The sequence below is a fragment of the Athene cunicularia genome (assembly GCF_003259725.1).
Source record: "Athene cunicularia isolate RWA chromosome 18 unlocalized genomic scaffold, athCun1 chr18_part1, whole genome shotgun sequence".
Lineage (NCBI taxonomy): Eukaryota > Metazoa > Chordata > Aves > Strigiformes > Strigidae > Athene > Athene cunicularia.
The window spans coordinates 6,569,572-6,586,599 of NW_020799123.1; the positions used below are offsets into that span (position 1 = coordinate 6,569,572).

The window sequence follows — 17,028 nt, forward strand, 5'->3', positions numbered from 1 at the left end:
CACCTGCCGGCACCAGGTGATAGATCAACCCTTGGTATTCGAGGCAGCCGGCCGAAGGCATTACTCACCCGGCCCGGGGCTGCTCTCAGCCCCGCCAGGCAGGGATGCCACGTGCTCAAACCACCTTTCTCCAGGGAGCACCAGTCCTGTGGCTGGGGCCAGTATCCCTAAGCTGGGCCTGGTTTGACCCTGTACAAGGTGGAGGGGCTGGGCGCTGTGGGTGCCTCCTGGGTGGCTTTCCGTGCCAGGGGTGGATGAGCAGGTCCCCAGGTCTCCCCAGGCATCCCACGGACACCAGGGGCTGGAGGAGGTGACACAGGATGGCTGTCTCTCTCTGAAGGGGATGGTAAGCTTCCCTCCCCACCACCCCAAGGGCAGATGATGCCAAGAGCTGTCCCAGACTTGACAGCAGGATAAGGCTGTGTTGGGACTGAAGACTAAAAAAAGCACCTTTTTACACGGATTCTTCTCCAAAATTATTGGGTATGTAAAGAAGTGGGGGGAGCTGGCAGCACTTGCTCTCTCTCCTCAAACGTCCTCCTCATCCCAGCTCCCCACCAGCCCTGCCACCAGCTGAGCCTTCCCAAGGGACCTCATGAGGGCAACGTGCCTGGCACTTCAGAGGGGCAGAGGATGGCCACAGGAACCCACTCACAATATCACTGTGGACTTGTCTTCTGGAAAGGTAATGTTGTTGACCACAGGACTTTTCACTATGGAAAAGGGAGACTTCCTGTTTGGGGAAAATGGAAGTCACAGGGATGTTTTTCGACATGGTTCTCCCCCTGTCAGGAGCAGATGGAGTGAAATCCTGAGTGACAAATGGTCCATGGGCTGGGGAAAGTCACTGGTCCATGTGCCAGCTGAACCTGGGGTACTCCATGGGGACTTTCCATCAGCTTCAAGGAGGTTGGTTTCACCCCTTTTTCCAACAAAACATGAGTCTTAGTCACACCTCTCCCAGCAAATCACCCGGTTTTCCGGGTCCATCGCCTATGCCGTGTGCCGGAAGGCAACATCCTGCTTGGGAAGCAGGCTCATGCCAGGCAGCAGAGTTATTCCCAGAACCGCCTCCAGCCTCGCTTAGCAAATCCCGCTATCAGCTCCCTGCCTGGCTCCAGCTGGCTGCGCCCAGCCGGGAACATGGCTGTGGGACGACTCCTGTGTTTGTTGGTGGATCCGGCCGCCCGTGGGCTCTCTGGGCTGATGGGTCCCAGGGTGGTGCCAGTGGCACCTTGTGAGTCCTCTGTGCATTTCGGGGGAGCCCTCCGGGCTGTGCCAAGTGCCCGGTGATGCTCGTCCGGCTGCCTGGAGCACCACGGGAGGTCAGTCTTATCTTGCTTTGCGCTCAGCTTGGTTCATTGTTGATTGTTCTTTTCCCATTCAGGAACAAAGTCAAAAAACAAACCCTACTCCTTTTTCTGCGGAGCTGCTACCTGATATTCTATTTCCGCTGAGTCTCCATCCCAGTGCCCTGGGTGCAGCTCTCCTGGGGCAACAAGGACCCTCTGGAGGGGCAGTCCCAAGCACTGGCCATTCAAAGGGCCAGAGGAGCTTTTGCAGAATGAAGGGACGATTCAAGGCTGAGGTCTTGGTCTCTTTGCACCCATACTTCTCATAATAGCCCCTTTCCCCCTGTGCCCTCCAGCCCAGCGACTCCCAAAATTGGAGGATTGGCAACCATGCAAACTTGATGAGGATGCTGAGGATAGCTCAGAGGGCCCCAGGTCCCCTGGGCTGGCAGCAGCAGCCAGCTCTACCTGCCATGACAGCTCCTACCACCTACAGTTTAGCCCTAACCTGGTTTCTATTCTAAGCCCTATTTTTTTTTCATGGGCCTCCTCCCTCTTTCGCTTTGCCCCAATTTGCCCTCCTGCCAGCGAGCTCTGGCCACCGCTGACCCCGATCCCAGCAGGGCCTCACTGAAGTTAAATAAAATACACCATCAAGGTTGTTTGGGTCAGGGTGGCTCTTGCTTCCCCAGGCTGAGATTAAGGAGCAGCACCTTGGATTTGTCCACAACATGGTAGGAAGGTGAAAGCTGGAGGAATGGTGCTGGGGAGACTGCTTTTGTGGCAAAACTGGTTGCAGGATTAGCAGCTTTCCTGGTATTTGTGCTTTCTTAGAAAGCTACAAAATGCCAGTTTTCAGGCACCGGTGATGGAGGATGACTCCTTTGCTTGGTGCTGCTGGTAGGGCTGGGGATGCAGCCATGTGCCAGCCAGAGCTGACCCTCAACCTCCTCCAGATATTCCCTTGGTGGACTAAGATCCAGAGCACCACTGCTCCAAAGGTATTATTAGAAGAGTCCCTGTTTTTCCAAGCTAACTGGTTTTATGGGTCCAGCCGTGCTGATGAAATAGCTGCCAGGCGGTGTGTGAGTTATCCCTCTGGCTGGCAGGGTGCATCTGGGCGCTTGCCTTGAAGAAGAAACAAAACTTCCCTCAGTGTGGTGGCACCTGTGAGAGGCAAGTTCGGCAGGGCTCTGGTGGGCTGCCTGTGCCCCCCGGGAAGGACGGGCTCTTCTCGGGGGGAGGTGGGCTTGGGACAGATAAACCCCAGAAAGTCAGTCCCCCTTGTGCAGGGCTTGGGGCTGCCCCACGTGTAATGGTTAAGGTGGACATGGGGGCTATTGGCTGGATGCATCCCCAAGCCTGGCAGGGAGATGGAGCCCATCCGTGTGTGATGGAGCTGGGAGAGCAGACCCTCTCCCAGGCCCCTCCGCTCAACCACCACCTCCCCGCAGCAGCCAAAAGCAGGGAAGTAGGTTACAGCCGTGCGAGAACTGGGGAGATGGGGGTGCGTTCTTGGAGTCCGGCTGGATTTAGGCAGCCCTTTGGCTCCCAACCAGATTTCCAGCCTGAAGGAGTGACGCAGCGCATTGGCTTCCCACACCGACTGGGCGGCTCACTCCCTTCCAGGCACTGCCTCTTGGGCACGCCAGGTTACATCACAGCCCTGACTGCCCTTGCCTCCCCTCCGGCCCGAGCAGCGTGGGATCGGGCACCTGCCCGTGGACTGTGGCACCCAACTGCTGTTTGCACCCAGGGTGGCACCAACCCTCCATGCAAGGGCAAAGTTGTCACCAGGGCAGAGCATGGTCCTGGGCTCAGCGGAGGGCAGTGCCCATCCTGGGTGCAGAGGCAGCATCATGCAACCCCTCCTCTTGCCAGTTAAGACATTCATGGGCTTCTTAATGAGCAGGGAGATTTCTGTCTTGCAGGGATTTCTGGTTTCTGTGAATTCAGCATCTCCTGATTCCACAAAGAACAACGATGGAATTAAGACACAGGTACTGGTCTGTGCCCACTTTGGATCTAGTTTCTTAAACAGGGCAAACACAACAGCCCTGACAGAGAGTGTCCATATATTCCTGGGGGAGAAGGCAAGAGAGTCTTGGCCCCGAGGCCTTACCCTACTTCCCAGCCTCTTTCCCTTCTGTCCCATGAAGCTGGTGGTGGGAGCTGTCAGGGAGCCCTGGCCCTGAAAAGCAGCCATGGATAGCGGCGCTGAGCCACCCCAGCAAACGGCCCTTGCTCGGCCATGAATCAGCTCGAGGTGGCAAGTGCTGGGTAGTGCCGTCTCTGGCACAACCTTGTCAGGGTCCTCATCTTCCCTCTGCATGCCAAGAAGGTTGGAAACATCCCTCTTTCCTAGAGAGGGCAGAGGATGGAGCCTGGAGTTACCCTGCCTACACCAAGCGGTAAAAGTTTTGTGTGGGTGGATGCTGGGGAGCTGCCGTGGCCGGCCCCGCTGGCTTGGGCTTGGGGACCAGGAAGGCACCTTGGGGGGCTCGTGTTGTGCAGTGCTGTGGTTACAAAGAAAAATGTAATTTTTGAGGACTGGAGGTGCAGCACTGTGCTCAAGAGTGTCTTTCTGATCACTGCCTGATGGCTGGTTCCCTTCTTGGGACTCATTGTTGTCAGGACGAGAACCCCAGCCCTCCAGGGTCACAAAAAAGCTGCCAGGCCCATGGGTGAGAGGCCTCAACCATCTCATGGTGGTACCACTGGCAGCAGGCTCAGCACTTTGGAAGCAGAGCAGGACAGAGCCCACGGCATCTCCACTGTGCGCTCGCGTTGGGTAACACCTGGCCAGGCAGTGACGCCACGGACAGGGGTGGGGGCAAGCAGTTTCGGTCGGGGCAAGAGCAGAGGCACCCAAACCAGTGATTACCTTCACCCTGAGCTGCTAAGTGGAGGAAGTCTGTGATTAGTTGACACCTCCAGCCAGGCTTTGGAAATTAAGTCGCGCTGGAGCAGGGGGTGGATGACAACTCCTTTATTCATTGCTGATATATAAAACTGAAAACACAGTCCAGGTATGGTATCAGGATATTCCAGTGGTGGTGGCCTAAAGGGCTGGTGGTGGATATGCAGCAGGTCCCCTGGGGGCATTTGGGGTGCTCATGGGTGAGGATGGGTTTTGGTGCTGTGACTCTGAGCCCTGGGCAGGGCTCTGTGGGCTCAGGGAGGCCTTTGTGCTGGGTTTGGTTTTCATGCACAGCTGGCTTCAAACAAACCTCCTGCACCAGCCTCTGCTGCCCTGGGAAGGCAGAGACTTACACCTTGGGGCTTGTCCCTGAGCTTTGGGATTCTTGTGTTTGCAGTTGGCTACTGAAACAGGGAGAAGGGAGGTGGTTGCGTTCCCCTCCATGATGTAGCTGATACCAGGCATGTGCTCGACCCCACGCAAGGAAGCGCCTCCCACTCTACAGGGGCAGCCCCGTGGGTCCGTCCCCACTCTGCAGTTGGGGGATGCTGGTGGGTCCATCCCTGCAGCACACTGGCCTGGCCAGGACATGGGGGACCATCGTCCCAACCCCAGAGCCAGGAGGGCCCAGGTCCTGCCACACCATGTGGCCCCTAAAGCCTGCAGCACCGAGGAGCTCAGCTGACATCACGGTACCTGGCTGCTGTCGGGTCTTTTCATCCCAGGGTGAATATCACTGAGGTTTAGCAGAGTAATTCCTGACATGTGACCCCCTCAGCACACATCTGGGAGTCAAACAGGGATGAGAAAAATAAGGCAGCAATACAAAGGGTGGTGTGAATGACACTGGGGGTGTGGGCCCTTTGTGGGGCTCTACTGTTCAGCCGCCTCCCTCCCCAGGTGTCCGGGCAGCACAAGGTGACATTGGACCAACATAGAGCCTGAATAAGACCATCGACCTCTGTCCACAGTGCCTTCCTGGCAGCCCGTGCATGACCCCAGACAGGGCAGTGGGGCTTTGTCTGCCCCGTCTCACCGCCATCCGGTCTGTGCCACGCCGGCTGGCACAAACAGATCGGCCAGATTAGCCAGCGCTGGGATCCAATTTCTTCCTGGAGCTGCCAAGCACGAGCGGGAAGTTTTCCATTGCCCGAAGTGGCTGTTTGTGTCCTGCAAACAGCAAGACATCCTGGAGGGGTATTTATTTAAGGTTAAAAGCATGGCCTTGCCACGTCCTGACAGGGCTAGGAGCACGTGGGCTACTGCAGGGCTCCAGACGGATCCGGTATCTCACCACCCCTGTCAGCCCCGTCCCAGCCTGGCACCATCGGAGCTGGAGAGAGGCTGTGGTTTCACCCAAGGTCTTGGTCCCTGGGAGGAGACTTTTCACCCCGTGGGCTGGGGCTCGCTGGCTGTGCCACCCCCCCGAGAGCTCCTTGCCCCAGCACACAGATCAGGCTGGGTCTTGCCTTTTGGGAGTCCACCAGCCCAGGGCTGAGCATCCCGTGGTTTTGGCAAAGTGACAGCAAGAGCCGCCGCTGCATGGAGCTGCAACTCCCTCTGGTGCCTGCCCTGAGGCTCCCGAGCTTGTCCTTCACTTTTTTCTCATCCCGGAGCCCCAGCGATGGAGGGTTTGGGGTGCCCCAGCTGGCCGTGGGGCAGCCCCAGTGTGGGTGGGTGAGTGGGAACCGGGGCCGAGCTGCTGGCTTGGCAGCAGCCGTGGGAACTGCTCGGAGGGGAGGATGTGCCAAGCACCCTTGTGCCAGGGCCTGGATTTGGGGGAACAGAGCTCTTTTCGGGGGTGATGGAGACAGGGTTTTGCCTGCAGATGGAGCTCCTGACTCAGCCGTCAGGCTCAGGGAGAGGCTTGGGGTGAGGTGTTAAACCCCACGAATTTCTCCTTCTTGAGGACACAGTGACTCTGCCAGACCCCAAAAGGAAAAGAGGACCGTGCTTAAGCTCTCCCTGCTGGGGAGAGCACGGTAGTAACTAATTCCTCATTAAGTTACTTACTCAAATGTGCTTGGCCTAAAAGACAAGGAGGGGGAACCCCACTCAAACCAGGGTATTAAAAAAGCAAATCCCCCAGCCCCGGTGATGGCAGAAGTGGGGGGAAGGTGGATTTGGGGTGTCCAGCTGTGGCAGCCAGGGGAGAGGTGGAGGAGGGTGCACAGGGTGGTTGGCTGTGGGGCTAGAGGGTCTGCCAAGGGGGCTCTGTCCCTGTGACTTTTGCAAATAACTCCTGGATTTGGGACTGGAAAAGTGTCCATTGGGGGCTGCAGTGGGTTCTGTCCCACAAGCTGGGGGGACCCCAGGGGGATCGGCTGGGAGCACTTGCAGCCACTGAGTCCTATCAGCCTGGCATGTGTGCCCTTGTGCCATGCTAAAATGGCGCATTCTCTCCTCATTTGGGAGCAGTGACATGGGAGGACAAATCCTTGGGGCTCCCTCGGGGCTGGCAGCTCCTTCGGAGGCAGTGGGGTCTGCTTGTGGGACCCCCGTACTGCCTGGGGCAAGGGACGGCTGCAGGGTCGGCAGCTGGCGGCAAGAACTTACTGCTCCAGGGATTACGCTGATCCCCTCCTGCTGCCCTGCTGCATGTCGAAGGATTTCTGAGTCTTTAATGTGTTTTTCCTGCTAAATTGGAGGTGTTTGCGTTCATGGTGCAAGGGCCAAGTCAGTATTTGTTTTCATCCCTGAAGTCTTAGTGGGGTCAGTGCGATGGCATGGCATGGCCTGCACATGGTGGAAAGTCAAATATAAACTGGGGTTTAAAAGTTTCTTTTGAAAATGGAGCTCTGCAAAGCAGCAAGGAAGCAGATTTAGGGCTATAACCCCAAATCTGCCGGCCTTCCTTATGGCTTTGCAGACTCTCTGTATGGCTGCTGATCTCTTGAGAGCATTGTGACTCTCAGCTTTGCTGCAGCTCCCAGGAAGAGGCTCTTATGGGTTGGACATTTTTCCCCAGAAGGCAAAACAGCCTCTCCCACATGATTTTCAACCTCTTATTTCTTCTCTTCTCCCTGGAGGTCTCTGGTCCCAGTGGCAGCACGGGACAGAGCGATGCCACGTGCCTGTCTCTGCCCATGCATGCTGGCATGCTCGCTGCCAGCTGCAGTGGGACCCTGATGGCTCATGCTGGTCTTGGAAGTGTGGCTGATACTCACCTCCTCCTCGGTTGCCACCACATAACCAGTTCTGCCCTGTTCTGCACTTGTGCAATGGCAGCTCCACCACTGCTCACCTTTGGCCCCACCGAAGAGCAGCCCAGCACCCTCAGAGCAGGGCTTTGTCACCGTGCCACCACCATCCTTTGCAGTGACATCCTAGGTGTGATGATGGTAATGAAGTCATCCTTCAGGAGTGGACCCAGCAGCCCCACCTGATGCACCCGTTGGGTCTGACATCCACCTCCCCCTGGCCCAGCAGCACCCATAGGTGCTCTCCCAGCCACAGGCTTCCCTTGCTAATGAGCAGGTAATGAAAGCCACAGTGTGTATCAGAATTAATCACTGACCCAGCTGGCTGCAGCCAGCCCTGCAGCTTGCTGGGCTTCAGATGCTGCTGTAATTCACTAGTGCTCTTGGCTTTGGGAATTTTTCATAACACAAGCTCTTACAGTCAAAATGAAACCTCAGCAGGTCTCTAATGCACTCTTGGCTCTGCCCCTTTTGCAGCAAGTGTGATTTTTTTTTTAATTGTTATTAATTTTTGTGCAGAGTATGACAGTCCTCTGGGCCTTGGAGAAACTTGGGTGCAAGATTTGCTTCCCTGTGAGTCGCTGCAGTGATGTGCTGTTACTGGAGGTGCTGCACCTGTCCCAGTTTGGGGCTGGGGTACCCCAGCAATGGGTACAGCAAACCAGCCTTGTCTATGAACTTGTTAGATGTCAGCGTTCATCAAGGTTTTGGTGAATCAGTAGACCTGATCTTGGTTTTGAGTAGAAGAAATAACAAAGTAAGAAGGAATCCAGTACCCGGTGAGAAGCGATGTGTTTTTGGCCTTCCTCTGTAAAGAAACTGGGATCAGGAGGTCCCAGACTGTGCACAGGCATCCCCAAAGCTTTTGGGGTGCCTGTGCTGTGAGTGATTAGTCAGGAGGCAGCAATGGAAAAGGGAAGAGATTCTTACCAAATTCCTGAAAACAGCCTGGAAGAGAAGAGGGACCCTGTGGGGGTTAGGGCTGGGTGCTGTGGCTGCTGGGCACAGCTCTGGGGTGACCCGATGGGTGCCCCTGAGCTCAGCATCCCCCCCAGCACGGAGGAGGGTGCCGAGCGGCTCGGCAGCAGCAGTTCGGGCAGGCAGCTGCGCAGCCGTGCGCTGCCCCCTCCTTCCCGCAGCCTGCTCCTTGCCGTGGAAAAAGGCCGGTTTTCTCCCCAAAACGGCTCTCAGGCGGGACAGGCAATGTTTGCTCCTGCTCCCCGGCAGAAGCGAAACCCTATCCCCGTCCTCGGTGCTCCGCTTGGGTTTCTTGGGGCTATTTCTGGCTCTCCGTTCCTTCGTCTCCAGCATTTCCACTGCCTCTCTCCATCATTTTTTCCACTCCTTCCCTCCTCCGCCGCCCTTGCCTCCCGGTGCCCTCGGCCCAGTGTCCTCCCCATGGCCCTGCCGCAACGGCTGCTCCCCGAAATGGGCCGCCAGGGCGGATTATTACCATTGCTAATCTGCATTTGCCCTCCTCCCTGCCCTCCCCTGCTCCTCCCTTCTCCAAATCGCTGCTGTACAGCACCGGTGTGCGGTGCTGCACGGGCTGGCCGGGGCGGACAACGCCGGGAGAGCCACCGTGCCCGGGCTGGCGTGAGTAGGGGGCTGCGGTGGCCGGGTGGTGGCTGGGGTGTCCCTGGTGTGGGAGGCTGGGTGGCTCTCTGTCTCTCTCCCCCGTCTGCGTCCTCCTCGGGTTGTTTATTATTTTTCCATCACTGCCCTTCCCGTGTCCTTTAGAAGGAGCCGGGAAGCCCGTCTGCAGTGGGTCGGGGTGCTGTGGGTGCTCCTCTGTGGGTGCTGCCCTGAGTGGCCTCTGCTCAGCAGGGAGATGCCGCTGGAGGATGGGGACCCGGTGAGGCAGAGGGGACAGCGGGTCAACGATGAAGTCGGCAGAGCCGGGGACCCCCTGCTCCAGGGCACACCAGCACCTGACAGCAGCAGGATGGAGGCGATGGCAGAGGACAGGGAGCCGGGGCCAGCGCTGGGTGACGGGGATGTGATGCCCGGGGGGACCCCACAGCGAGCAGGGCGGCACGAGGAAGCCCTGATGGCCGAGCTCTCGGAGCTGGTGCAGAAGGTGGTGAAGAGCAGCAGCTGGTGGGAGCGGCACGGCGTGGACATCAGCATCCTTGCCTGCAGCTTCCTCCTGCTCCCAGCAGGTAACACGTCTCAGCCCTAACCCAAACTGCATCCAGAGGGGTCCCAGGGGGTACCGCTGCCTCCTCGCAGCTTTTGCACTGCTGGTACAACTTTGTGCTGGAAGCCTATTAGCAGCCTTTTAAGTCTGTGACCACTCGGTGCCATGGGGCACCCTGACCCCACTGGAAACCCACAGCGGGTGATGGCAGCACCTGGGGTACAGCCTGGGGTGAGGGGACAGTTCCCGGGCAGATGGGCTCACGGCAGGACAGGGAGCAGCATGTCCCATCCATGTCCCGACATGGGGCAGGGAAACTGTGGTGGTTTTGGTGACAGTGGCCCTGGCCGTGGCTGGTGAGTGAGACATGGTTTAGCATGGAGCTTCAGCAGCATAGTTGGAAAGCTGCAGCTGGTGCATTCTCTTGCTTTTGAACTCCTGGGGATGCTGAAATCCTGTCAGGGTCGTATTTGTCACCAGTGGGATCCCAGCCAGAGCTGTGGGATGGGACCAGCAGCACCTGGTGACATCGCAGCTGGAAGTGGCCAAACCTTCAGCATGGTGGCGAGCGTGGCTGGTCCAGCCATGCAGGGCAGTGTGGAGGGAAGCTTTCTGGCTCAGGCAGTTTAAATACCTGTAACTATGTCTGAAAAACAGGTTTAGGGCAGTGGCTGGCATGTTTGGGTGTAGCAACACCTCCAGCCCAGCCGTGAGCAGAGAGAAGTGAGGAGGAGCACGAGCTCCTGCCCGGCTGGTTTCTCCGTAGGGTTCCTGTGCCTGCGGTCAGCCCAGGCCACCCCTTTCCTGGCGGGTGTCCTCACCCTCGGCGTGGTGCATCACACCTTGACTGTGAAGGGCAGCCACTTGGCCAGCCACAACGCCTTGACCGAGTCCAAATCCTGGGGCAAAGTGTGGGCCATCTTCTTCATTGAGGTGAGCAGGGATGGGGGGTTCAGGTATCAGCCCCCCCCGCCTCATCAGCACCTTGCCAGCACCCTCAAGCCCATCAGGAACAGCCACTGGAGAACAAGATGAATCCAATTCCTGATCCATGTGCAGCAGGGTTAAATTGAAAACGATGCTACACCAGGGAGCATCAGGATCATCCCTGCTTGTGGGGCTTTGCCTGGAGGCAGCAGGGTGGGGGCTGAGCCCCCAGCTGGGGGTGGCTCCTGTGGTGTTCTGGGCTGTAGGGTTTTGTGTCGGTCTCCTTGGCTGTGGGGCTGCAGAGCAGGATAATGGGTTGTGGGGAATGGTGGGAATGGTTTCCAGTGCTTAACTTTTAAGAAGTACATTTCCAGACTGGCTTGGAGTCTGTGGGATGCCGAGCATCTCCCCTGGGTGCAGAGCATCTCCGCTGAGTGTGGAGCATCTCCCCTGAGCACCTGTCCTCTGAGTCCAAGCCAGGTGGTGCCTGACCCTGGTGCTGTGGTTGTTGGCATCTCCTCCTTTCTCTTCCCTCCCAGCTCTGCTCAGCTTTCACGGTTGAGCAAGCCACATACAACCATGTGAAAATCCACCATGGCTACACCAATGTCATCGGCCTGGGGGACTCCAGCACCTGGAAGCTTCCTTTCCTGAACCGCTACGTCTACATGTTCATCGCGCCTCTTGCAGTGCCCATCATGACCCCTCTGGTTGCACTTGGTATGTGTCTCAAACACCTTGGGGTGGGGTGCTGGGTATGATGAGCTTGTTACCATCCAGGTCTCACCCCACCAAAGGGTCCTGCTTCGTTTGGAGGCATCACATTAACTACACCAGCCCACGGTGGGACACAGGGCTGCAGTGAAGGCAGGTGATGTTGCATCTGCTTCAGGGAAGGCATCTGCTACATCCCTCTGGGACTCAGAAGCGCTTCACATTTTCTTGTGTTGGAAAAGTCATCATGAGCCTGAAGTGCCCTAGGTTTGCTCGCCTTTGATTCAGACCCTTGGCCATAGCAGGGTTCAGCATCGCATGTAGGTCTCTGGCTGGTCAGAGCATCACAGTGACTTTGCTGACTGCATGGCAGGTGAAGGTGTGGGGGTCTGCAGGGGACAGGATGCAACAAGCTTGGGCAGATGAGGCAATGGCTTAGGGAAAATAATGGTGCCAGGAAACGATCGGGGAGAAGAGCCTAGAAAATAGTAAGAGGCTGAGGAGGCCCAGCCCATTGGGCTGAACACACAGCTCGGGGCAATGTCAAAAACGCAGACAATGACCTGGCAAGTTGTAAGAAATGAAGATGCAGCCAAATCTCCATGTGATGACACACAGTTGGAGCCTCTGCCCCACTGCCCTGGGGGGACTACAGACCCCAGCCCCAAAATCCAGCAGGTCAGCAGGGCTGGGGTTTTGGGCCAACCTGGAGGGTGGGGAAAGGGAGATGAAGAATGGGATGGGCTGTAGATTTATTGGTATGCCAGGCAGTCCCTGGAGCAGCAGTGGTGGGGAATCATCAGCACCTTGCCCATGTGCTGCCTCTTCTTCCTTGCACAGATTTGTTGAGGAACGTGGAGTGGAAAGCAGCTCTCCGGACCCTCTGCTGCATGTTTCTGGGTCTCTACTGCCATTACTGGGTGCTGCTCCACGTCTCGGGCTTCCAGTCACCGTGGTCCGCCCTGCTCTGCATGCTGCTCACCCGGTCCCTCCTGGCCCACCCCTACATCCATGTCAACATATTCCAGGTAGACACCTGAAGCTCCAAGATGTCCCGATGGCACTGGAGATGGGCCAGCCACCACCCAGCACCAGTGACATAGCCCTGATGCTGCTGGCTGGGGCTTGTGTCAGCTTAAGGCGAGCAGCCTCTCATCACGTCCCTCGTGCTGATGTTGTCATGGGGAGGATCAGGCTGGTGGTCCTGGAGTGGAAAGTGGTGGCCCTGGGAGAACATCAGGGCAGATGGGTGTGAAGGGCTGGAGGGTCATGTCCTCTGTGGCGGCTTGCAGGACTGGGGTTTGGTGTGTTTGTGTGTGTAGGTGGAGCTGGTATCACAGGTCCTGGGACAGTGAGAGGCTGGTGGCTCAAAGTGGGGATGCGTTGTGGGGACAGAGCCTGAGTGCTCCTTGGTGGCTTTGTGGACAGACAAGCACAGGATGGGGTGGCTTTAGGGACAAACCCAGCTTGGGGGTTGCAGGCAAATCCAAAAACGTGGCTCAGCCTGGCTGGCACTTTTCGTGCCCTCACATGACTGGAGCCGTGGTTGGCTCCTCTGGGAAAGGTCTGGGGGTTGGCAGGTGCTGCGGGGTGCCCACCCTGCCTCTCCCGCAGCACATCGGCCTCCCCATGTTTGCGGCTGATCGGAAGCCCAAGCGGATCCATCTCATGAGCCTGGGTGTCCTCAACCTGCCCCGCAACGCCCTGCTCGACTGGTCCTTCGGCCACTCGCTCATCAGCTGCCACGTGGAGCATCACCTCTTCCCCAGCCTCTCTGACAACATGTGCCTCAAGGTGAGACAGCCCTGCGGGGCAGATCAGCATGTTGGGAGGTGACATGGGGACGAGACCATCCATCTTCCTGCCACCAGAACCCTCTGCACTGCTCCCCCCATGCTAGAAGCTTCTCACTGCTTTGCAACAGCCCCTAACCCACCTCCCTCCATCCCCACTCTTGTTTCTCCTGGGTTTCCACTCCCTGCTCCATCCCCTGGTCACCATTCCAGCCAGCAGCAACCTTCCAGGATCCTCCCAACTCTTGCCTTGGGAAAGCATCTCCAGCACTGCGTAACCTGGCTTTTGGTTCAGCCAGCGTTCAGGAACCCCCCCCCCCATAATTGTCATCATGTCCTTACTTGTTGCTCTGAGGTGTGGGGTGTGTTCAAAACGTGGGCTCTGAGTGCTGCCCCTGCTTGAGGGCATCCCAGGGCAGGTCCATGCACTGCCCTTCAGCATGGGATCTCCACTCATTAAATGCCATGTACTTATTTTCAGTCTTAAGTCAGGGGAAAAATTAAGTAATAGTAATAGAGGGAGCAGGAGCACCAGGGGGTTTTGGGTCATGCCCTTTGCTTGAGCTCGGGGGGCCGGTAGGACCTGCCTCCCACAAAGGTGTGTTTCAGGGAAGGGGTAATTAAGCTGGTAGCAGCCTCCCAGCCCTGCTGCTGAGCTGGCTGTGTGGGCATGTGGGAATAACGATGGGTGCAAGTGATGAGCATGCGTGGCTGGCACTCCTTAAAAGCCTCCTTAGAGCATCTCTCCTAATCCAGAGCCATGCAAAAGTGTTTTACGAGGGTGGAATCCCCGTGTTGCTGCAATCAGAAACCACCTTCCTCTTAATTTACATGGTAAAGATGTTCTTGCTGGTGCTGCGGTCTCCAGCCCCATTTTGCGCATGTGGGACGGGTTTTCTTGGCACCTTACGGGGAGCTCGGCGATGCCTCAGGCTGGGAACTTTGTACAAACACTGGGGCATCCCCCATGGAGGTGATTTTGCCTTTGTCTTTGCAGATCAAACCCATCGTCTCCCAGTATCTGAAGCAGAAGAAACTGCCATACAACGAAGACACCTACATCTCCCGGCTCCAGCTCTTCCTGCAGAGATACGAGGAGCTGATGGTCCACGCTCCCCCCATAACGGAGCTGGTGGGCATCCAGTGAGGATGGGGCCCCAGGGCTCGGGGGACTGTTTCCTGTGGGGCACTTGTGGCAGGGATGGTTTTATCAGGATCAGGGCTACACAGACAAACTCTCCATAAAGCCATCACGTAGGAAACATCTCTCCCTGATGTCTTGCTTTTGGCTAGATAATGATACACAGAGCCACTGCAGGAGGAGAGCTGGGCGGTGCAACGCCAGGGACAGGAAAAGAGGGGGTGTCCCCCAGTTATTCCCAGCCAGGGCTTAGTTTTATCCACTCTGCTTTCACGCTTAGGGAGAGAAAACCCCCATCTGCTGGCTGGGGCCTCCCTGCAGCAGGACCTGGGGGGCTGCAGCTGGGGATGCGGCACCGTGACTGGAGCTTCTGGAGCTGGTTTCTGGCTGAGAGCTGCCAAGATCCATAGGAAGGGGCTGAAAATGTGTGGTCGGGGGCTCAGCGAAAGGGTGGATTGTGGGGAGGGGGTTGTGTCACCGCTGCCTGCACTTTGCTTGACTTTTGGGGTAAATCAGTCCCTTGTAGGAATAATGATTTGGCAAATTCAGCCTTAACATGTTGAAGTGCATCTTCTTTATTACTGGGTTTTGTTGCCAGAGCAAATCCTACTGGTATCCTGCAGTGCCCAAGGCAGGGCTGGGGGAAAGACCCTCTCCCCTTGTGGGGTATCGGTATTGGGGTGCCAGAGGTGACCCCAGATATTGTAATTGCTATTGCGAGTTTAGTGGGAGAATCACCTGCTGGAGGCTCTGGCCGCTCTCCAGAGCTTGGGAGACTTTTCCTGCTTAGGGAGGGTGAACTCGGCCCACTGAGCCGCTGCCAGTGGGTGGAATGCTCATGTGGCCAGTTCCAGCCCCCTCTGGGATGACGTCCCTGGCTTTCCCAGGGCATTCTGCTGTCCCAAACCTTCCAGACCTATGACAAAGTCCAAGCATGGTGTCACAGTGGGGAGCTGGCAGCAGAAAAGACAACTGGCCCAAGTGGGACCAACACAGAAGTCAGTGCTGGCCCTGAGCTTTGGGAGGCTTTGCTCTGAGCCTGGGGTTTTGCTCCCTGATTCATGCTGTCCCCCCAACCAGGGCTGGACCCCCTCAGCCTCACAACTGGGATTTACAGAGCTCCACATTGCAAATGTGTCCCGAGGCACAGGGATGCTCTGCTCTGGTCCTGGCCCGTGGCAGAGTGACGGCTGCAGGAGGCAGCCCATGGTGTTTGTCCTCCCGTGTTCTCCTTCACCAATTGCAGGGACATCCACTGTGGAAGGGTCCCCCTGTGGCCACTGTGACATGGGCTGGAGCCGGAATGGCCACGGCATGTCCTCATGTAGCAGATCCAGACTTGGAGGTGGGGAAAGTTGGGCCTGGATCCATCCAGTGTGACCCCTTTGGCACCAGAAACAGGGAATTACTGATTTATCCTGGGCTGGGGGCCAGGGGATGCTGATGCCCTGGGCTGGTGGCATTGCTGAGTCACCTCTAACTGACCCCATGCAGGTTTATCAATCCAGAACATTGTGAAACATCCAAAGGGCAAATTCTCGCCCTTTCATCATGGGTTATGTCGGGTCTATAGGTGGGGAGGAAGCTGTGGGAGGTGGCTGGACCAAATGGCCTGAGTGCTCCTGGGGGTCACCCAGGGCTGGAGGGTGGCAGAGACCCTCCCCAGAGGTGCACTCCTTCCCTCATGATTAATTTCTTAATTGAGTATCAGAGTTAAATTATGCTAAATGTGCCAAATTAGTGGCGCTCCTGGCTCCAGCAAGGAGGGGACTGAGCACGTATTAGCGGTGCTTTTGGTTCAGCTGGGGTAATCTGAGCCTCACGTGTCCCCGTTTGTGGGCACAAAATGCTCTTTCTCCTCCCCTCTTGCAAAGAGATCAATCCCAAAATGTTTCTAAGCACTGGTGGGAGCAACAGCCCTGTCCTCAGCCGAATTTCATGGATATTGTTTAACGCAGTGCCATCTAAAGGCAAGTGTTCACAGGTCCTTCAGCCAGCGGGACATTACTTGTGATTTGGGAAATATATGGTTTATTCCCTGTCAGAAGTGGCAGATGTAGTAGAGGTTAATGGGGAAAAGGGAGATTTCTGACTTGTGCTCAGAACCCCCCAAATTTCTGCCTCAAGTGATGGCCCAGATTTAAACTCAATGCTTTTTTTTTGTGGATGATATTAATGCTGATATTTGGAACTGTGCCTCCAGCCTCGCCTCTCTGAGCAATGAGTTGGTAATGGCTGTGTTGAGCTAAGGCTGGAGGCTCTGAGCACAGGCACTGAAGCTGTCGGAAATCCTGGTCCTTGTTGCAAACACCCTGAAGGAGTGGATGCAGACGGAAGCATATGGCCAGCTGCCATGCTCAGCATGCCTTTGCAGAAAGCCATGAACTCATTTTCAAGACCGTGCGAGAAAGCATGTGGGTTTTATGACCCTTATTAAAATCAGCTTCTAGCTGTAAACTCCTCTCGGTCTTAATTGCTTTTAAAAAGCCCCGTTAGTGCTTGTCTGCATGCTTTGGCATCTGTACAACCCTTAAGCATCTCCTGGGCCCACTGAGAATGATTTTCCTGCCTGGTACATTGCTCAGGGGCTGAAGCAAGATGGGGTGCTCCTGCACAGGAGGTGTGGGTAGTTTGAAGTAAGCCGAGTGATGTGGATTAAGGAGGAAATAAAGCAGGGACCGTGGGGGAGGCTGGGGGGAGCTCTGGCAGCAGCATTTATCCGCTGCCTCCGGCACTAGTGCTTTATCCTTTACGGAGGGGATTCTGTGCATCCCTCCTGGCCAGGGGTGGACGGCTGCTTAAACTCAGTCTGAGCTTCGGTTTCCCGCGGAAGACCTCCGCAGTTAATCACTTTTGGCAATAAAGCGGCACAACGCACTTAGCAGCCACCGGGATGGTGCT

At 56.7% G+C, this 17,028-nt stretch overlaps 1 protein-coding gene across 3 annotated transcripts; it reads left to right on the top strand.

Annotated features, from left to right (window-relative positions):
* Positions 1-602: 602 nt before the first annotated feature.
* Positions 603-16,511, top strand: FADS6 (fatty acid desaturase 6). Of its 3 annotated transcripts, XM_026861032.1 has the most exons (8): positions 603-685; positions 3,224-3,292; positions 9,240-9,574; positions 10,319-10,485; positions 11,019-11,199; positions 12,034-12,221; positions 12,808-12,987; positions 13,984-16,511. In XM_026861032.1, the coding sequence occupies exons 2-8, from the start codon at positions 3,276-3,278 to the stop codon at positions 14,131-14,133; spliced, it is 1,218 nt and encodes a 405-aa protein (XP_026716833.1). In that variant the 5' UTR covers positions 603-685; positions 3,224-3,275; the 3' UTR covers positions 14,134-16,511. The 3 variants fall into 3 exon arrangements, with proteins under 3 accessions (XP_026716833.1, XP_026716834.1, XP_026716835.1); XM_026861033.1 differs by lacking the exons at positions 603-685; positions 3,224-3,292 and adding an exon at positions 8,607-9,008 and having other exon boundaries at positions 9,237-9,574; XM_026861034.1 differs by lacking the exons at positions 603-685; positions 3,224-3,292 and adding an exon at positions 8,607-9,008.
* The last annotated feature ends 517 nt before the right edge of the window (positions 16,512-17,028 follow it).